Source organism: Cardiocondyla obscurior, linkage group LG24 (genome assembly GCF_019399895.1).
Source record: "Cardiocondyla obscurior isolate alpha-2009 linkage group LG24, Cobs3.1, whole genome shotgun sequence".
Taxonomy (NCBI): domain Eukaryota; kingdom Metazoa; phylum Arthropoda; class Insecta; order Hymenoptera; family Formicidae; genus Cardiocondyla; species Cardiocondyla obscurior.
In genome coordinates this window covers 2,808,069-2,830,991 of record NC_091887.1, presented here as the reverse complement: position 1 = coordinate 2,830,991, position 22,923 = coordinate 2,808,069, and the positions used below count along the sequence as shown (strand labels likewise).

At 43.2% G+C, this 22,923-nt stretch overlaps 1 protein-coding gene across 1 annotated transcript in view; it reads left to right on the top strand.

The window, feature by feature from the left end:
- Window positions 1-22,923, top strand: part of Sk (small conductance calcium-activated potassium channel) — an 87,827-nt gene that overhangs the window by 40,543 nt on the left and 24,361 nt on the right. Inside the window, exon 4 of the mRNA XM_070671908.1 lies at window positions 9,698-10,108. Within this exon, the coding sequence (XP_070528009.1) occupies window positions 9,698-10,108 (411 nt within the window). The remainder of the gene's footprint in view (window positions 1-9,697; window positions 10,109-22,923) is intronic.

Below are 22,923 nucleotides of genomic sequence, written 5' to 3'. Positions count from 1 at the left end.
TAAACTGCAACCAGAAAATCACAAATACAATACTGTATGCTTGTTACTGAGAGCGTTTCTTATTTTATTCACATTTTGGCGAGGCATTTTTATCGTATTTTTCTTCCACATTTAAAACTATTTCTTTCAGATTTTAAAATTAATAATTACATTCTTTATTATTTTTTTTATTTTAATTTAATTTATGATATAGAAGAAATATAGAAGGTAATTCGAAAGCTAAAAGACTAGAAGATTAGAAAATATCCCAGAAGCCCCGAAATGTTCTAAAATATACGTTTTCTTTTTCTGCGAGCAGAGAACGAACGCAAATCACTCGTTAAAATTCTCTTTCAACATTTTTCACAGCGCATAAAAAAAAAGAAAAAAAAAATGCGATGTGACATAAAAAAAAAAAAAAACGACTTTGTTAATATTTAAAATAAATTGCGTGTCATACGCATCTCGTCATTAGATTTGCAAATATTGTTACAAGAGAAACTCAACTGAAAATGTCACAATGTCTAACAAAAGATCATAAATTCAGATTGAAAAAAACTCCCTATCCGGGAATGATTAGAATAGACAAACAGTATCAAGATCTAGTACGTAGACCTGAAAAATATTTAACGAGGGGAATCCAATGAAGTCACGTATGGCATTCGGTGCGCAAATAAAAGTCGGGAACATTATTTTCTCCCGTCGTTTCGATTCGTGCGCGAGGGGAAAAATGCGTTCGCCGAGGACGGAGGTAATTTATGCGAACAAAGAATTACATATTCTCACTGAGGATTTCGTCCATCGTGAGTTAATTGAATTTTTCGTCGTGGCGGGGCTCCAAAAAAGTACGGCCGGCGCTCGCGATCACGACGGGCGGAGTTCCGGTCGACGGACGTGACTGTCGGCGTCGAATAAATTACCGCGAGCGCTCTATTAAAAGTGCTCACTCGATTCCGCGGGCTGTCGAACGAGAGTAATTAAAAGACCGTCACTTTCTTACGTTACTCCTTTCGAGATTTCATTTCTTACCCCGAGAAAACTTTACGATCGGCGCCGCGACTTCTCGCTTCCACTCTATAACTCCGTCGCTCTATCAAATTACCCTGTATTAGCGCGTATTCCGCCGTGGGTCTTTATCCTTAAACGACACTCGCTGTTCCGTAATATCGCGCCTTTCTCATTCGGCTGCAATCTCGCGAAAGAGAAACGATTCTTCAACCCGGCGTCTCCGGGCGCAGCTTAAAAATTTATCATTTCGAAAGGCTCACGTCGAAGCCCCCGATAGCGGAATAAATAAAGTAAAAACCACGGGCAATTCTCATGTGAGAAGATTGGCGTTTAACGTTTTCAGTAACGATCCTTTTGTTTATTAAAAGAACGACTTCTTATGTCTTACATGACTGTAGACGTTTGAGGAATTCCCCGGTCTCTCTGTCTCGCCCGCCTTTCTAGCTCGCCGTTTCTTTCTCGCCCCCCTTCGGTCTACCCTTGACTCGGGATAAACGAGATTAAAAATTCAGCAATGCGACCTACGGACGATTGATCGCCGGCATTACGCGCTCACCGGCGGTCGACACGAGCTCGCTTTCGTCGATGACTCGATACCCGGCGAAGACTATCTACATGCAACTGTGGGCGGTTGGTTTATTTCTTTTTCTTTCTTTTTTTTTCTTCTTTTTTCTTTTTTCCGACATCACCCTTAAACGAGCGCTTTACATCTTGATTGAAAGGTCCCGTGGCAGACACGTACGAAATACAAGCTCGAACGATCGGGCAGGGATTTCGATAATGCCGTGGAAACTGCAGCTATCTGGTTAAAGCGTGGAATAAATGATTTTTCTCACGCGATCGCGTGAGAAATTTCAAGGCTCCGCTCCGCTCTATTCCTCGCGCTACCTTCGAATTTTCCGAAATTCGACCGTCGATGCGCAGAAACGCGATTACACGCCGATCCGATAAGCTTTTACAGCGCGCTGCAAAATATATAACTTTTTACCCTTTCGTTTTGCCGCGCTTTTGCCATCGCAACTGTTTCGTTGTCGGTTATCTATCCGCGAAATCGACGTAGAAACGAAAAGGAAAGAGAGAGAAAAAAAACAAAAAAAAAATGCAACAAAAGAGAATGTTCGTAACGGCAAGGCAATAACTGGAGCTCGGCTGGAAATTGCCTTCGCTTTCCCTACTTCTCCCATTCGTGCGAATGCACGCCCGAATATATTTTCTCTTTAATCCCCAAGTAGATTGGGGCTTGCACGGCGCTCGCGCGCGCGCGCGCCACGCGGTAACGGAAGTTATATAAAGCAATGTGGTCAGGAGACCCCGGGGCTTCTGGAGCTTCCGCTTCCGTGAAAATTTAAAGATCCGATAGCCCACCGTCGGAAAAGAGATGCAAGATTCACGGGCGCGAAATTGGAGATCTAAAGTTTCTAAATTCTTAAATTCAAAGGGATGAAGATTTACCGCCTCAATGATACCCTTGACGCTCGGGATTATCCGGAAGCGGCGGCGTCCCGCGTGGAGCTTTCGTCTCGGATTGCTTCTCCCGGCAATTTGAAAAAATCTACGACGCCGTAATTGTTCCGCGCGATCGGACCTTTCCGCGGTCAGCCGTGTCTAAATCCGTCGGACGCGGAGGCGAGAACGTGACAGTTCAAAGGAACGATCCAAGCTCGTGCCGGTGGGATAGATCCGCGAAACAAAAATAACGGAAGTGATATTGGCTGCGCGGCGCGGCTTGGGAAATATTACCGGGAAATTGCGGCGAACGACTAGTTAGAAATTACGGCCGATGCCTTGCATTTCCCCGAGCACTCCTCGGAATAATCCCCCGGTGGCCACCGCGTTCCAACCGGGAAACGACTCCCACTTCGGGAAAGCGGGTGTATTTTATACAACGATATAAAACGGTATCAATTATTTGCAGCGAGGACCGGTTCCCGTAAGCTTTATTAAGTAACGCTCGATAAATGAATTGTTTTCAGCTTATGAATCATTTATTCATTTCTGTTAGCCGATGACTGAAAGCCGTTAGGTTCGTCGCTTCGGATGATCCGCGCAGAATAACGCGTCTCGCGATTTCGTAGCGTTTTTTTTTTTTTAATTTCGTTAATTTTTTATCGCGTTACACCCGATTGGAAATTTATTTAGCTAATCTTATTTTGCAGCCAGTGGTTAAGTCGCGCAGATTAAATATATTTCTTAACTCGGGCACATTGCACGCGCAAAGCAAATACATCTATTTACGCTGATTTTTACTAGTCGTACTTACTGTCGCTAAATGTATACGTTTTATAAATGATGAAACGTATTTCGCACGGGCATAAACAGCGGCGGATGTATGCAAAAACTCGCCAAAACGCTCATTTTTAAATTAAATGCATAATTGTTTTTTTTTTAATGTTCAAAAAAAAAAAAAAATTATTTTTCGAACATTTTTTCCATTAACTCAAATATTAAACGAAACGATAATAAACAAAGCGAAACTAAATGGAAATGTAGAAAGGTACGAACCACGAATACGATTTTTTCAACTTTATAACCTTCCAGTAAACATCCAAGTGTTAACAATTAATATTTGACTCCGTTATTAGTTTCGCGAAATGATTTGTGTAACTTGCGAAATCGCCACTTGGAAAGTTTCAGACGGCGAAAATTTCGAACGTTTCGAGAGCGCAGCGAGATTAATAAGCGTTCCTGGTAGTAACGTCTTTGTTAAAGTCCACGTCAGGTGTACTTCCGTGATCGTTTCCGTCACCCTCCCCGAATTTCTCAAAAGCCTCGCATGATTTTCGACGCACGTTCGCATTCGGCCAACAAAGTTGCGACACAACGTCGAAAATTTCTTGCCGAGAACGCGCGGATTAATTCCGACAATTCGAACTGGATAATTGCTTTAAGGGGAAGCCCGCCGGCATCGCATGTTTCATGTCGTGTCCCATTGTCATATTATCGACCCACATCGACAAATGCGCTATGATAAAAGCATAACCTTGATTTATTAATACACGTGCGAGGCAAAATCGACGTTTCCGCCTTGCACAATTCCGCATTATTCCAAATCCTATTTATAATTAAATAAGCCTTTTTAAATCGCGCGGAATTCACCTCGGTATGTTGCGGCTGACCTATTAACGATAAACAATTATATCGGAATATTTTCGTGGCAAAAATTTTTTATTTAGCTTGTTTTAATAGTGATCGAATTAATTAAATTACGTATTAATTTAATAATATGATTATATTTTAGCTTTTGCGTAAAATATCAAGATCACGTTACAATAATGTTATTTTATTATATAACGTTATTATTATTATTTTTGTGTAATATATATTTCCTTATTACGCTACGTAAAAAAATTATTTCTTACTTAATTCCCAATCCGATGTACGGCGCTAAAGTTATACAGTATTCTTCGGTCTATTAAAAGCGAGAGTAAAAAAACACGTCTAGTCCAGTTATAAAAAAAAATATGAGGAAATAAAGTTACCGGGGCGATATTTTATTAAAATGAATCGCAACGCGGGGTTGAATTGCTCGTTAACGCGATATTCATTTAACCGGATTCATTTCCGGAATGTCCGTCAGTAATCGCGCGACAATTTCTCGTGAGATACAAAAGCACGAAGGGCCGCGGGTGGATTTGATTTTGTCAATATTGATGCAAAACGGTAACAAGGAATTAAACGAAGTTCGGTTATTTTGTGAGAAAGCATAAGCGGCGGCGAGATCGGCGAGAGCTCGAAAATTACGGCGAACGACGAGGGGACGGGGGAAAAAAAAAAAAAAAAGCTCGCGGCGGAACGAGGCACCCCGGAAATGTATCGCCGATTGGTTCCGATCTTTATCGATTTAACGTTGCGCGTTGAACGGAACTGCGAAAGTTATCCGTCGATTGCAGAGATAACATTATACGCGGTATCTGTTGAATTATTGGTCGTCAGTTGTACGCGAGGCTCCCCGCGAAGCACTAATCTCCCTCCCGGGGCATTATCTCGCGGTTCCATTAGAGAGATTATGTTCGCGGGTGCGCGAATATAAGCGTGCGAGGGGCGCCCATGGGTTTATGTACGCGCCACAATTGCCGAACTGGAACAAAGCGGGGGAATCGGGAATCATCCGACTGGAAACGGCGGAAAGCTGCCGCGCGCTTATTGTTACTCGTTTTCCACCGGGCTTTGACGGCGATGTTCTCACGCCGAATGGCCGCCATCCTCGTCGGACGCGCGGACAAAAGTAACGGGTTAATAACGGGCGTTTATCGCCGCGAATTATTACCAGTACTGTGCCCAGCGGTGGCGGAAATTAAAGGTACCGGCGAATGTATTGACTGACGTTAACGGGTTCATCCGAGAATCCAACCGCGGCAATCCAACTTTATTGATCCACCGGGGGATTTTTATTTATTCGAAAAGGAATGTCCGTCGAGCTATCCGATTGTTTCCTTTTTTTTTTTCTTTTTAATAATTTTACAAAATTTTTTTTATCCAAGTAGAGATACTTAATTAAATCTTCGCGTATATTTTTTTTTTGCGTTTAATCTGAATTTAACTTCAGCATGTGCGGCCAGCTTTTGCTTTTATACACAAGCCGATTCGAGGAGATCGAATATCTCTTCCAAGGAAAATCGATCCTTAATTCGTCAAAGAACTTGACGTTGAGAGACATCGGAGCTTTTTATCGTATATCAAGATGTGTAAGGGACACCCGGCGATATAAATAGCTCAGGACTCGAGAGCACTTGAAACGGGCAGACGTTGAATTTAGTGTTAACCTAGCCCGGGAATAAGTAACGACTGAGCCGCGAGTACGAGTACCTGGGCGCACCCTCGACAAAATCCGCTCTTTCTCTCGATCTGGTTTTTGTGCAGCGGCTTGTGCTGCTTTCTTGCTAGCGCGGGGGCCATAATATCGGCGACAACGCACCAAGTCAAGTGTGAAACCCGAGTGCGAGTATCGAATGCTCGACAAATATGCGACGCGAAGATCATATTCCGTCCTATCTTCGTCTCTCCGCTCCCTTTCGCCCACCCTCTTTTCCATTTCCTTTTTCTCCGTCACCATTTCTCCGCGGCGGCCGACAGTTTTATCGCTTTTCTCGCGCGAGAGGAAGCTGCGAGTCGCCGGAAAGATTGCGGCTTCGCGGGGAGGGAAGTTGACTTTATTAGACGTCGACTAGCGAAAAGGGAGAAGGAGAGTGGATAGAGTGGAGGGTTCGCAGAGGAAATTAATTCGATTCAATTCAATGGAAAGGAAACCGAGTCGCGAGAATACTCTTTCAAAATGACGGCGAAGTAACACCGTGTATAAAATAATAAAATATGATAAGTTAATGAACAAATGGAAACGGAAGAGAAAAAGAAGAAGGAAAGAAAAAAATATATATATATATATCATGCCATCGATCGGGGTTGGCAAACAATGAAAATCACGCGTAGTAAAATAAAATGTCAATACACTATCAATTAAATTACTGAATATTGTAATATTAAATATTTAATAATTTAATTAACAGTGTATCGACATCGTAATTTTATAATAATCGTAATTATATATTATTGTATCTTGAAAGTTTAGTACTTATATAATAATCATAAATTAATTCTGCGTCTAAAAACCTGCCTGGATTTTTGTTCGAAATCAAGATTTGCATTTGAGATGATCTAGCGACTTAATTGAATTACCGCGGTCTTTTATTATGCAACGCCTTGCAGCGAAAGTACTTTCCGATTTTAATATTTCAGACAAAGATCTATAATCTGCGGGGGTTGAAGTGGCCTGGAAACCGAAATGGCGCTCTCGCGCGCCGTTGTTTCAAGGAAAGCGAGATACGAGTGTGGAAACGCTCGGCGGTCTGTACTTCTTCACCGCGGTCGTGTGCAATCGCGGAAGTGAAGGCGAGAAAGAGAGAACTTTATCGGGCATATACAAGTTTAAGATTGCCCGAGCCAATCAAGCTTTGAATTAAGGAAGCCTCTCGGGACGGTCTCCATGACTACCACCCCGTCTCTGCATCCCCCTTTCTGTCCTCCCCCAATAACGTAGTCTTCTACCCTCATCCTCCCCCTTACAAGCGTTGAAGTAAGGTCACGGGGTCATGCTGTGTAAAATCTTCCCGTCGGTGCATTCCGAATGACTGTCATTAACCACCCTCCCGCTAATCGGTCCCGCAGCCGGTCGATGATCGAGGGCGCGAAGAATGCGCGTAACTATCGATAGCCGCGAGCTTACGAACCTAGAGTTCGCAACTAGGTGCGCGAGATTTCTATGGAATAAACCGCGTTGAAGAACCTCGACGGTCGGCCTCTCAAATCGAGCGCTTTGTCCCGTGCCGTGAGAACGAAGAAGAAAAAACAAGAGCGCCCTCACCTCTCGCAGGTGTAAATCGAACGTGAATAAACTGCCGCTCTGCATACGGGGCGCCGACGCTGAATGCGATCACGCACGTTAACTGTGTCTCTAACCCGCTGGCAAAACACGCGTTCTCGTGGAAAGCGGCCGCGCGCGCGGAAAATATAGCGGAGGATCGATAGGTCGCGCGCATAGAGCCCCGCGTAGCGTGCGAGACTCATACACCGGCGTACAAGGTGCATGCGCCTCGTGCGTCCGTAAGCGCAGCTCCGGGTGCACCCGATACGGCGGCATAGAATCGGATGGTGCATACGAGACGAACGTGGGGCGAGTTCACGTGACGGAACACGCTCGGATTTCCTTGATCTTCGACAGAACGGAAACGACGCAAATGCGGATGAAATATCATGACAGACGCAAGACAGATATCTCGCCGCGACGCGTTTGGCATAATTCGTTCCCTTTAACGCTCGCGCGATATCTGGAGAATCAATCGAATAAATCGCTGCGGCGTATTTCGACATTTGGGGCAGCAATCGCGAAACTGATGATAGAAATTTTTTTTTTTCTTTTTAATAGAAAAAATTATTATTGTAGTTGCATGGTTGAATGTTGTATTTAGAAGTTCTCGACGAGGCGAACATTTTGCGCGAAAGAAATTTCTAGTTACGTTTATTCTTTTGAAGTTACAATTATTGGTATTAAAAGTATGTTCGATGAGATAAAAAATGTCTCGGCAAAATTAAGAAAAGTTTATTGGAACTGAAAACTTTCAATCGTCGATCTCAGTATTTCACTGAATGCATAGTTATTCTTGCTCGACTTCCCCATTTCGCGATATCGCTAAGTTTTATTCTTGTTTATTTTCTTTTATATATTATCTATGCTGTTTCCCTTACAATAAGTTTTTATAGGCATTAGGAACTGTTTAAAGTACCGTCTAAGATATGTACGTACATCCGTAGTTTTTAGGTAATATATAAATCTTATATATTACTTTTATATAACTTTTAACCTTCTTGCATTATTTACTCGCCATTAGTGAGCTTAAATAGGCGCCTAATTTTGCGTTGAACTTCTCGATAAAAATTAATTAAGCTACTGTAATGAAAAACATCGTTAAACCCAGAAATAAAAGTAGAATAGAATAGTGCATGCTTATAGTCTTTGACATTCGGACGTATTTATTTCAAGGTAAACCAATTAATTTATTAGTACGACAGCGCGAAGATGGGATAAAAAAAAAAGAATTTTTTTTTTTTTTCCATTTTTAAAGAGAATAAAAGGCAATTCCAATTTCGTTCTGTATGCCCATACACAGTAATCTTCGCGGCTTGCATTTTGCGCCGTCCAAAATCCCGCCCGAAGCACGAAACTCGCGAAACAACTATTCCGACGCTTCATCCACGGCCTTCCTATATAGCCCGGAGAAATTCAACGCGATTAAAAGTGCGCTTTATTACTCGAGAATGCCAGGCTCTCGCCGGCGGAACGATAAATTTTTTAACGTATACCATACCTACTCGAATTCGCACGCGAGAAATTAGCTTCCGCGTATAGAATTCCACCGTGCCGTGGTGTGCTCGTTAACTCGTATCGTCGCCGGGCGACGAGATGGAATAATTCTCATCGATCGGAAGCCGTCTCGAGCCTCTCTCGAGAGCCTCGACACGAGAAGATCTCCGCCACAGCCGCCCACACTCCCGCGCAACGTTTTGTTCGATAAATCAGAATTGCATACCTAATTGCCGGCTATTAAGATAAATCGAGACCGAACTGAGTTTCCACGACGGTCATTTAACTTCGACGTCTGGGGCCGCACTTTCGGGAACAAAAAGGGAGCTTATAAAGAAAATTGAAATCTATTACCGTCCGCCACTCTCGGAGCTCTCCATCCACGGTAATAAACCTCTCAATTTCCGGGAAAACGAGAGTTCGTGTTTCAGACGTCCCTTCTCATGCAAACGAAACGCGGAAAGGACATTTCGGGGAATGAGAAACTTCACGCGGCTCAAAAGAAATCCGTCACGGCCATCTTTTCCGCGTAATCCCTTTGACTGCGCCGCACACTCGGGGGGGTTACCGTCGCTTTGATTCACTTACGCAATAATATCCCCGTCGCCCAGTTCTTTCAAGCGCGAGCCGTCCCCCATTTTTCTCTCTAATGAGAACAAATTAACCAAATTTTTGAAATAAATTCGAGACCGAGATGACAAAGGACGGTGGTCTGAGTAAAAATTACGCGGAATGGAAACGACGTTACCGCTCACGGCCGTTGCTTTTCGCACGCTTGCTTTATTGCGCCGCAGACGTTGCACCGCGCGCGGATATTATCAATCCTAATCGCGCTCTTGTTCGCCGCTGTTGCAGCTGCGGAAGCCAGTGTCGACTCTCTCGATCCCGGGGGCGATGAAGAACAGTGGCGGGGTAGCCGGCGGGGGCAGCGCGGGGGCGGCCGGGGCGGCTGCCGGCAGCGGCAGCGCCGGGGGTGCCGGTGCCGGCGAAGACGCCGGCATCGCCCTCGTGGGTGTCCACACCGAGTATCCCCGTTACATGGACGAGCGCATGCTGGCTGGCGGCTCATTAAAGGGTCAGTCCGGCGGAGGCAGCATCGGACCCGGATCCAAACACAAGCCGAACGTCGGCTACCGGCTGGGCAGGCGGAAGGCCCTCTTCGAGAAGCGCAAACGCATCAGCGACTACGCCCTCGTGATGGGCATGTTCGGCATCATCATGATGGTCATCGAAAACGAACTGTCCAGCGCCGGCGTTTACACCAAGGTAAGTGCGTCGCCCGCGAATAAACTCGAGAAAAAAAAACCGTTACCTTTTTCTCTCTCGGTCTTCCCCCCTCCCCCTTTATCTCTTTCCCCGCGACGTTTTGTCATTTCCGAGATATTTCGCTTGACAACTTTGCGCGAGGGAGATAGGGAAACGTAAACCGCACGGATCACAGAGTTAAACTCCTGGGACGACTGTTGATCCCGCATCGCGTAAGTACGACCGATTTTCCTTCGAGCCTTCTTGGCTCCCTCTCTCTCTTCTCGACATCGTCGCTGATCCGATTTTCCAACTTACATAATATGGCGCAATTACAAGTCTGAGGATAAACCCTCTTATCTCCCGCCCGCGTCTCGGAACCGAGTTTCTGTAAACTTGGGACGCGCGATTGAAGTTTGAGGGACGGCGTAGTAAAGGGAGAACGGTTATTGGCTGACATCATTTTCCGACGGAGGGACAGTCGATCGAGGCTTTATCCCTTTTCCACCGCGTGTATATAAGGTGCAAGCCTTCGATTGTAATTAACGCAAGCTTTCTCAGACGGCGCATTCACGACTTAATGGCTCTCACACATTAGACGTCCAATTAACTCGCACTTGATTCGCTAATGGACCAGTCAGTCAAACTTTCCTCGGGATTCTCATTAATTCACCCTGCGAATCGCTCACGTGCGGGAAGTAAACTCGTCAGCGATTCGAAACTTAAATATCCGGGAGCGCGTGTCGCGATTTTACAAGCTCCTCCTCCCTCCTACTTTCACAAAACGTCACGGGCATCGATCGTAAAATATATTTTAATAAAACGAATGCCGAAAGGGAAGAGAGGCCAGCGTTTAATAATCGGATTGAAAAAGCAGTCTTGGAAGTGCACATTGAACTGCCGACAGTTCTGTCAGTTTATATTTGCATAAAGTTTTTTTTTATCTTTTAAGAAAGTGTGCACCGGAGCGGTCGTTGATCAATATCACATATTTTGAAATGAATTGTCGCATCAAATCGATATTTCGCGAGAGTAAATATTTCCGCGGATCGAAGAATAAATCTTACTACATTCGGAAGCCACGAAATTCTCGCGCTCTCCGAGCTACAAATTGCGGAATACTTCGCGGGAATCTAAAATTGGTGGGTGATGAATCGCCGTATTATTCGCAGAGTTAATATTTCAGCGGATTGAGGGACGGATGTTCCTTCTGCAAAATTCAGAAGCCTCGAATTCACGGTGAGCTACAAAGCGCGCGGGGTGTTACGTTTCAATCTTAAATTGACAATGCGCCCGGGAAGGTGGTAGAACATGCGCGGCGGTGAAATAAGGTTACAATTGCGGGATCGCAAGTGTGGTTTACGTACTGCGATTCGCGCACCGCGTGTTTCGTTTCCTCGTTAAACAATTAGCGCTCGCGTGATTGTTGCCGCAGCGCGGTAATGACGAACCGGAACGAACGAGAGGGATAATGTTTCTTGCACGGCGCCGCGCATACGAGTAATGTTTTACAAGCTCGGTCATTGAAGCGCCTATAAATACTGTCTGCAGTTTACACATTCCGCTTATCGCGGTCCATCTGAGCGGGGTTTCTCTGAATAAATCACCGGGAACTAGCGAATGATAAAGGCGCACAATCGCGAAGAGCGAGGGAAGATCGAGATGGCCCGCTGAATATTTATCGCCGACCGGAATCGCGCCTTGCGGCGAGACGTTAATTCATTCGCCATCGATCAGGCGCCCCTTAAAACCGCGCGAAAAGTGCAGACCGATGTAGCCGCGTTAATATTACAGCGACCGGTTTGCCGAAAAAATCGGGCCGGTCGAGTGGAAATTTGCGCTCCAAGGAATGCCCGTACTCTCGGGAATTAGACGCGTCACGTTCATTTATTTTTACTGCAGCTCTTTTCTCTTGTAACGTTACACGTCGTGGTATCTAACATCGCGCTGATTAGGGCACCAGATTGCGAAACAAATTTTTTTTTTTTTTTTTGCAAAATAAAGATTGCGATTTTTAAACGGAACAGACCACAAAATACATTTCTTTGCGAAATCTGTAATTGAATGTTTAATGAATAAAAATTGAATTCTTAAAATTTACTGAAACTACTTCTCGATTGTAATTCTTTTTTTTTTTCCTTTTGTTCTTATCCTCGTCGACTGGCCTTTTAATTTCTACGAATAATGTAATCTTTATATAAAAAGTCGGCCTTTTTCGCACGTATTTCGTATCTAAAAGAAAAATTCCTGGGAACGTCTCGCACGGAATCAATATACATAGGTAGATCGCGAAAACCGAGGAAACCCTGCCGACAGTCGTCTCGACTGCTTTCAGCCTCAAGGAACTTCGCGCTTGAACGCGCGCGCGACGTAAGATGAAGAGCTCTACGTCGGCGAATGTATACACGATACCAGCATTCGCCGGCGCTTCGAACAATCCTTGCAGGATGTAGATCCGGTCTCCTCGATCCCCTCCCCCCTCCCGTTCCGCGGCGCATCGTTATCCTTTCATGTTCTACCACCCGGAGCCGGCGTTTCACTGCAAGGGTAGAATCAATGCCGTCGGGGTGTTCACGCTGTCACGGATAACAACTCTTTCTATGTACGACAAGGTCCGCCACGTGAGTTTGAATGATAGATCCTCGCCTCGAGCGACTTCAAAGACTCGAGATTTAAAAAGATATCCGACCGAAGACACCGACAAAGTCCCGCAAAAGCAAATACTTTCAACATACAGTGATGCGGAAATGGAAATTTTTTTTTTTCAAAGATCTGACTTAATAAGGTTTTTAAAAAAATTAACTAAAGGGAAAGATATTAATAAAATAATATTTGCCCTTCTTTCTTAAGAGACGTATTTCTTTTTAATATTGAAATTAAAATCCTTCGAAAAAGAAAAACGTAAAATTCTTGCGAAGTGTTGAAAGTTATCCGCGTAAAGAGGATTTTTTTAATAAGAAAATAAATTAAAGATACTAATTTCAACGGGGTCTCCTGTCTTCTTAGATATCTAAATATTTCGTCAAATTACGTAAATTATAATCAATCCTGTCTTGTTAACAGATTGCCGCGCTCGCTATTAGTTCCTTCATTTAGGACAGTAGGTCAAATTGATTCACGTTACATTGTCGGGTTAATGATTCGAAGTGCTCGTCGTTGGGCTTTCAGTATTATATAACTATGGCCTATCGGGGTCTGGGGTCGGATTGTTGGTCGATAGACCACTTTCAATTTGCTATCGAGTGGCACGGTGGTATTGAGTAATCGTGCGTTCCTTTTTTTTTTTGCGACACTGTCGAAGAGCGCGTAATCGACTCGCGGAGTTTTCTTCCAGCCGGGGCAGCTGGGGACTTTATTAAAATTCGCCTCGCGCGCGCCTGCAACGATTTCGAAAGTTATGGACGTTTCGGTACACGGAATTCGAGGGTAGTTCGCACCCGGAAGCAGAGAGTACGTTTCTCTACGAGTACGTACGAGTAGTTTTTTTTTTTTTTTTCGGGCAATTTTCATCCACACTGCAGAAAAATAAGCTCGAGTGCAAACAGGAATTCAGAATTAAGCACGGAATTAAGCGACGCTAAATGGCAATTACAAACAGGTAGACTTAATAAAAGCAGCTACACAGTTCAAGAGCTAATTGTTCACTTATACTAAAAGAAATATATAATATAATTCCGTTAATACCTTTGATTGTTAATTAAACTATAGAGAGAGCTTTTTTTAAAATTCATACTTTGAAATTTTTTAAAGACCACCGTAAAGAATTAAATCAAAAAGTGCGCGGATATAAGATTTACGAAATATAAATTTATGCAGCATTTGCTTTTTAAAAATATACTCTTTTTATTTTATTTTTATCTTCCGGCGATTATTCGGTATAAGAAAGACCTATTTCCGGCTAAGAATGGGATTATATCTGACGACCTTGCGACCTTCGTAAATGTTATCGGCTAAAAACGCCCCGTCGATGCACCGGATATTCAAGGCGACAACGACAAGCGCGAGCCATCCCCGTATATCCTCTCGATATCGGAGAGCTGGTTCGATAATCGCAATTGCAAAGGAAAGGCCGCCTTGACCCGGCCTATCCTCCCTCTCCCCCTTCCCCAAACAGGGAAACACGTCCCTCGAGTACTTTCGGCCGAAAGCTCGCGGGTGTCTTTTCGCTTTTTCCCGACGTTCGTATTTATTCCGCCGCCCGACGGGAATATCTCTTCCCGTAAGAATTTCCCCGGGGATCGCCGAATCTCGTTGTTGACTGAGCAATCCGCCGGCTTGATCCCATGCCAAGAGCGGAGCGACGGATTAACAATATCGATATTGCAAGCTCGGAAAGGGCAATCGCTCCCCTTACCTCCTTCCCTCCCCCTACACCGCCGAGACCAATTCTAGAATTGAACGTAGTCATGCAGGATAATCGAGGTGGAAAGACGTTGTCCTTCGGTTAGAATTTTGCAGGAAACGTTCGGTATTAACCGCATTTTACAGAAGGGACGCCGGAAATTACAAGCCGGTCGCGTCGCGAAGAGTTTTCGTACCTCTTTCGAGTTCATCTCGAGTTTTGATTCTAGGGACGCGCTCGCATTTCCGAAGCTCCAAGATTTCTTCGACTCGCAAAACCGGGAAGGATCTCAGCGCTATTAGATGACAAATACGTGCGCGAACATTTGGATCTTCGATTTTGTCCTCTCGACGCTTGCTTTTTATTTTCGTTTTCTCACTTATTTCGACCCGCGGAGTATTCGTGGCGTTAAAGCTTGCTCTATTTCTGGACTTCTAACGGCATTTTTTATATTTCGATTTTTTTTTTACTGACTCATAACTTTTGATTTGTGAATTTTTGAAATTTTTCCAGCTTGATTTTTCTAATCATTAATTTTTATACCCGAGCGAATACAACAATATGAAACTGTATGGAATACACAATATTTGTATACGGAAGCTCCGAATATTTCGTAATTTAAGGATCTGCGAACGATCTCGCGGTTTGCTCGTTCACGCGCATCGAATTGCAAATTCGATGAGAGATTTCGCGGCGTCGCGAAGTCGGAGTATATCGACGTTGTTATATGCGTGCACGTCGAAAATTTGTATGCGGGGAAGATCGAATTATTTCGGTCGAAACTGCCCGTAGCGCGACCTCAATTTGACTTGTACCGTTTCGATAACGCAATTTATTTTGCCCTAACAAGCATATGAAATAACATAGTTTCATAAACAATTGGAAATAATTCGCTCGACGAACGTCATAATATTCGCGTTTGACGGTAAACTTAATATAAAAGTTTGCTTTAATAAAATTTCTCGCTTATTAAAGATAATTAATCATTTAATTTGCCACCAAGTTTCGAAGTTGGACGTTTACGCCATTCGTTCGGAGATATCCGAGACACAAATTAAAATTGTAGCATTATTAAACTACGGTTCGTCAAGAATTAACGAGCGGATTACACGATATTTCAATTAGCCATTTCCGAGGCTTCCCCTCCCCCTTTCGAACCGGTACTTTTTACATCTCGTGCAGATGACAGTTAACAAATGCCCGCAATTATATAAATATAAACGCGGCCCCGTAGTCTTCCTCCACCACGAGATGACAGATCGATCACAGTGACAGCGGCGGTGAGGAATGATAAATTGCACCGTCACGTTGTCTCGGGGAATCCCCGAACGACCTCGATGACGGGAAGAGACCCCAACATAGCAGGGGGAAGGGTGAAGGGGGCGGAAGGCGGTAATTATGCGGCCGCGAGGACTAATGTTATTATAAAGTGGAGCTATGACGGGACGAAGGCAGGTCGTCAGGGAAGCCCCGACGGGTCGGAATGGAAAGACGTGAATTAACTGGAGAATCGTCGACCACGACGACGACGGTGACAGCGAGTACAGGGTAGGAAAAGAAAATACTGCCACTAGTCGGGTCAAAGGGACCAAGTTCGCGTTCATCGTTCATCACGTCCCGCCTGCTGGTTCCTACTTTCGTCATCCGGACGATTATGCTAAACGATCACGCTGAAACTATCGCCGGTGTCGTTTATCACGCCTCGCTCTTGCAAGGCCGGGCACGATATTGCTCAGCATACATTTTGCGACGCGGTTTTTCGTGCATCTTAAAACCACCGAGTCTGTAATTTTCACTCAAATCTCGTTTCGCTGGCTAGCAGAAATAGTTCTCGATTTTTTGGCGGACAATGAGAGGGAAGAAATCGCTAAATTTTTCGAACGAGAAAAATAGGTTAAAAGGATTGCGCGCGTTTTAGGTATACGCGAGTAAAGAATGGTCGGGTACTTTTAGCCTGATCGTTTAGCGTCCCGCAGCACCCCTTTTTTTTCCTCAGAACGCGCTATTAAGGGCTTACGACGTAGTCTTAATGCCTAACGGCAGCTTTTATGCACCGTCTTTTTTCGCCGATGACCTTCACGACCTGGATCCGTGTTATGCAAGGATTAGGCTTTCTCTCCCGTATCGCCCGTGAGATAAAAACGGGTCGGAGTGCTTTTATCGCGGTGGATTAACGAATGGATCCGCTGTGTCGCTTCTACCGGAACCTAACGTTCGTCAGTGATCCTGCCCGAAGCTTGTCGATACGCTCTACGATCTGCAAATCGCGCCGCATTAATTCGCGTTAATTCGCGAGACGTGGAAAATTCTCTTTACACGACCGCCTCGAAAATCGTCTCTTAAAATATTCTCCAATATTTGTGAAACGCCCTATTTACTCAGAACACCGAAAATCTTTCGCCTCTCAACGTTTTTCTTTCCACGGCGATGCAATTCGCGTATCTTTCGTTACGTCTGTGTTGCAGACGTATATTTTTCCACTATCCGACCGCGAGAAGCGTTTCTCTTAACCTCGTGAAGTCGTCGCTCGGTCACCGTTCGTTGTTACTTGGCATGGTTCCTAAGTCGAAAGAAAGGAAGTATAATTTAGGAGCGAGTGCTTTACGGCCCGGAGAGGAGATTTTCCCGGTGAAGCCCGTGGAAAATTTCTGGGCAATTCAACCGGCGGCCGCGTTCGCGTTCGCGAACAGGAATCGCGGGGTGGGATTAGAACTTCCGTAATCGAGCTCTCTCTCTCTCTATCTTTTTCCTTTTCTTTTTTTTTTTTTTACGACGATAAGTTCCACGCCGGTGAAATCCGGTGAAAAAGTCGAGTCTTAAATTCCCGTTCGCGGCGCATCTTTCCGTTTCTCTCGCCCGGACCGCGAGCAGAGTTTCCTCGCCGGTGAAACGAAAGTGCACCGCCGGGAGGTGTCGCAAAATAAACGATACTTCAGGCGTAAAACGGTAGCGGGATTAACGGCGAAGTGGTGTATTTATTTTGCACGAAAGCGGATTTTTTTATGATAGAAGACCGTTAGTATTTTAACGCTTCAACGAAAAAAATAGACGCGCCACAAAATACTTTGCTGAAAGTCGACGCATTTCGAGTCTCTAATTGCTCGAAAATTATTATTCTTTGAGCACGGGGTATTTAATTTTCTATTTATTACCCAGTCTTGAATATTACATGAACGTGGTTGAAAAGATCACTTTCGCGAGGATAGGCTTTTTGTGACCGCTTATATTGATTAATATTAATGAACGCACGCCGTCGCCATGAATTCTATCTCATTATATATTAATCGTTACGAAGCATAAAGTTTTTTTTAGCGGAAGCTATTGTGCTCCGCTCGCACAACTCTCTAACAGTTTGCTAGTTACACTTTTCATTATTATATCCCGCTTCTTACTGTGATATTCATAATTGTACCATATTATAATTTTCTTTCTAACACGACCTTTAATTCTTTCATCTCGGTTTTAAATTTAACAACGAATTGTGAGTTATAAAAGTTATTAATGTTCCATGCACTTTTCCTCTTCTTTTCTCTCTTTTTATGATGCCTATTTAAAATTCTTCGCTTATACTTCTCGCGGAGTTTATACTGGGATAATCGTAAACGAACTATTTTACGTTCGTTGTTTCTCGTTCTTACTTGAAAGCCCACCCGACGTTCGCAGATCTCTTGGAATCGCGCGATCGCTGCCTCCTCGCGGTTATGCAGATTATAATAAATATCGCGGCAAACACTATTTTATCCGTAAACGAAATTTTCTGACGAAATTTTATCTCCTTTGCTAACGTCATCGTTCCCAAAAGCGCGAATAATTATTTTCCGCTTTCGAGAGCAGTTTGCTGGGATCTCATGACTAAGCTTTGATGTCAAAAGAATATCCCTGCGCGATGTAGTTCACTTTCCAATAAAAATTAATGTTTTGTATTCGATTCCTCCTCTTTCATGTTTAAAAGCATTTCGAAAATATGATCGAAATTCGATATTTTTTCACGAAGGCGCTGATAAGAAAGGATTAAACCTGTCACGAGAATAATGCTTTTGAAGAAATTAAATTAGATAGAATTTAAATATTAGAACTTGGAAGCCAGTCTCGTAATCTTTTCAGAGGCTTCTCGATCCGCATTTTACAATCTTTACAGCTTTAAAATTTAATTTCAAATTTATTGCATATGCGCGTTTATATTTAAATGAGAGATTTTCAATATCTAAGTTTATAATTCTAAACATATTAAACTTTTCATGCTTGTCAATTTTTTAAACTATGCAATTTACATTTCAAATTTGTACAGACTGACTTTTGATTTTCTTTAACGATCTACATGCGTACAATTTTTAGATTTATCATGTTTGACGTTTGTGAAACAATTTTTAAATCTGAATTTTTCAAACTCTACTTTTTCAAATCCTTTGTTTAACTTTGTAATTTCGCACTTAATCTTTCTAGGTTAAAATCGAATACGTACAGCTGCAAATATTTTTCCTACGCTTTCGACTTTTCAAACTACGTAGTCGTAGATATAAAGGTCAGCTTAGTTATTTCGATCCCTAGGCAAAGTTTTATAAATTCGGTTCCCAAACTTTTTCCTGTTTGTGAGTTTTTTTTTATTTGTAAAATCTTCGATTTGATAGTTTTTTTTTAAGTTTATTTTGTCGGTCAAACGCGAATTTGTGTCGCGAAGAGGTTGAATAATTATTTTCCATCTCAAAGAAGTGGTCTATTCCTTTTTTACACTTTCCCTTTTCCTTTGTCGACTCTCCTTCGCCTTTGACCGTCTTCCCTATCGCGGATTAATTTTTCAAGTGCGCTGGAACGCCGTGGGTTCACTCAAGTCTCCCGTGTTATTTCTCCTTGTCAGACTTACACGCAAAAAGGCGCTCGGTATCAGGCGGAAAGACCGAGCGATGATCGCTTTATAATCTGCACAACGCGAGAGTATATTCTCATGACGTATTACCCGAAGTAACCGCAAGGAAGGGAAAATCCTGCCCGCCACTTCCTATTAACTGCCATAAAGATTACCAGAAAAGAGCATTAAATGTTTTAAGAAAGTCGGTTTCTCATTTTTATTAGGCGCATCGGTTTAAAGACTCGAGAAATTAAACTTTTTCTTTTTTTTTTTTAATTGCGCCGTGATACTCGATGGAAAAATTTATGAGACTTATGATTATAAGAGGATTATTAGTATCTCCGTATTTTTATAAAAAAAAGCCTCTTTCAGCGTTTAAAGTTCATATGTATAATTTAAATCCGTTGATGAAGTACGTATTTTTATATCACGCGCATGAATATTCTACGCACAGAGCAATTTTCAACCGGGGATAATTTTTATTCCCAAAGGTGGAGCGCACGTGCGTCGAATGAATATCCGACATCAGCTAAACGCAACCTAAATCCAAAATAACCGACTATAAATAACCGTTCATCTAGTAAATCGGCTTGTGCGAGGGATCAAAACACGCAGCGAATTCGAAGATCTCGCCCGTCGATAATAATCGTTGGGGCTTTATTGGCGGATTATAAAAAGCATGGGTCATAAATTCGACGCGTTTAAAGTTCAAGTTCAATGCCGCGCGCTTTTCCAATGAAGTGAAGTTAAATATGCCGAAACTTCAGGCGTCGCAATTTTTCCGATATTTTTCTCAAACTCTTTTTAAAAATCTAGATTCTTTTCGCGGCTGCCTATCGTCGAGTTCTGAAGGTCTCTGTCTTTAAAATCTATCCTTTTAAATTTTGTAACAATAATTCCCAATAAAAATAATTAATTTTGCCCAATCATCGGTGTAAATTTGAATCTTTAATTTTTAAATCGTTTCATATTTTATTTGAATTTCTCTCGAGACGAATAAAAATCGAAAACACATCGACGCGCAGCGATTCGAAGCCCGATGAAGATATTTAGTCACGTTCGCATCGTTTCTTCTTGATTTCGGGGGAGTTTTCCGCGTTTGCTGGATTTTCAGTGGCGGTTCGAGAGCTCGCACACGTCCACGTGTTACGCGTTCTATATTTCCGCTCTGTCAAGGACGGAAAAGCTCCGCCGCGGCGTCGAAACTCGCGGCGCGGCGTCCTGGCACGCGGCTGACTTTACGCTCGAATACCCTTTTTTTGCGATGTGTAAAAAAAAAGGAGCGGCAAAGTGGTTTTTGCAGATTTCACAGGGTGTGACCGCACAAACGGCGGCGCGGAGGCGCGAGCGTGTGCACGGACGCGCACGACTAGATCACGCCCGTCACTATAGCAACCACCCTGAGCGCGCAGCATCCCTGTACATTCGACGACTGTTTTTATTCGCGAATTCGAGGATATTACGTGGCAATAGCCGATATTGAGATATTTGAGAATATCGTCCCATACCTCTTTCCCCATCGCGGAATATGGAATACTAATAGAGACGAAGTTAAATGGGAAGGTGATATAATCGGATACGTTTGATTACGATTTGACACGCACACAGGCGACGCGAGAGGTTTTATATAATCTTGCGCAACGACCGCGGAAATTGGTTAACGTGTAGTTACAAAAAAAAAAAAAAAATATTAATTTAGCAAGAAGATTAAATTATTCATTTCAAACGGGAGATTTATTAAATTTTTCAATAAAAGAATGTACAAAAGATCTTCCGAGGAGGTTAAAGAAAACGGATCGACAATAAAGATTCGCGCAAAGAAGTGCCGAGATTTATTTTTTTTTTTTTCTTTTTATTTAAGAGGGAAAGACAGATAGAAGAGAGATATGCGTAATCACTGTTGGGCATTTCCGTATGAATGCCGATGCGAGAAACGGAAGCTAATATAATCGACGTCGGAACGGATATATGGCGTTCGGAGTGCATCCGAGCCAAGACGGCATCTCGAGAGCGGCTCGATGATGCGAAACAAAGAGGATGGAGTCGCGGATCGCCAAGAGGGAAACGCGGGGGCGGAGGGGAGGGCGGTTTGGCACGGGTTCCTCGTATTGTTCTGATCGATAGCTATGCCTTTACGGGGATGATTACCCGTTTAAAGTTTCATAGGGAGTCCACCCTCGCCGTCGCAAAAACGTCTCGAGTTCGGCCGGGAGGAACGAGAGACGCGAACAGTAGACGCGGTGTATTATTCCTGTCATTATGGACGAGAAGTATAAACTTTCGCGTCGTTTTTTTTCGCCCGCCGCATTTGCTCCTCGACGGGTTCTCTCTTACCCCCCCCTCCTCCTCGCCGCCCATTTTTTTTCGGCCTCTAAGCCTTCAACTGGAACTCCCGTTTCGGCTACGCTTCACGAAAGTTCGACCCGAAATTGTGGAGACCGATTTATCTGCCCGGTTTTTGCGTGGGACATACGCCCGAGAGGTTCATCGCGTTTAATTATGACATCCGGCGCCGTTAGTTTCCGCGCAAATCGATACTCGCTTCAATTTATAGTGGTTGCTGTCGTATGAAGTATATTTTAACGACCACCCGAAAAATTCATTATTTTTCGACAAATCTGACTAGGAAGTTCTTTAATTATCGAGACATTTATAACGCTTCGTTAAAAAAAAAAAAATAACAAAAAAAAATAAAGACATCGTGAAAACTGTTAGAAGGAGCTTCAATCTCTCAGACAAGTTTTGTTTTGTACATCTTTGAGAGATTGAAGCACTTATGCATCTCACGAACTTATGTATCTCACTTTAACTTTTTTTACACCTTCGGGTACTTTTTACGCATCTTTTACAACGGCGCATGGGGTATTCTCGGTGTGATCGAATGAAAAATAAAAGATAATTAGATAGAAAAAAAAAAGAAATAAATAAAAGATAAAAGCTACTCTAAAGATATATCGTGTGAAGGTATTTTCTCTCTCCGCCCTAGCCTCGGTAAGAGACGCGTAAATTCTACATCATTTTAGACGCCGCCAAGAGAGCCGTGGTCGTTTTTTCGAACGGGATTCGCAGCGGAAAAATCGGCCACCGTAGATGCAATCGCATTAATTCATGGATCACGGCACGTATAATCCTCCCTCGCCATCTCTTCTTCATTCTCCCAATACCGATACGAGCCTTTAGCGAGAGGCGCTTTCGTAAATTTATTACGGCGCGAAATCTCAGTCTATCCACACGCGTGAACCGCCATAAGCCGAGCGGTTTTTATCTTTAAGAGGACGATTATCGATAATTGAACCGTTCTCGCTGAAATTCATTTTACGACGCGAATCTGGTCGTTTCAAACGTACGACGGAGATCCTTAATTGTTAAGTGTTATAACTAACGCTTTATATACTGTCACGTTTCATTTAAAGTTGGATAAATTTCGAATGAAGTTTTTTAAAAATTCTTTCGCGTAAGTCTTCTTCAAAATTTATTGGCTGAGAACAATTTTATTAAGCTACGACATTAAGAAAACAATTAAGTAAGAAATTTTTTTCTTTTATTCGGACTCGATCGCGGAGGAAATTTCCGAAAAAAAAACATTCGTTTACATTTACTCGTGATTCTTGTTACAGTTGCTTCGTCCGAAATATTCCGCACGAAATT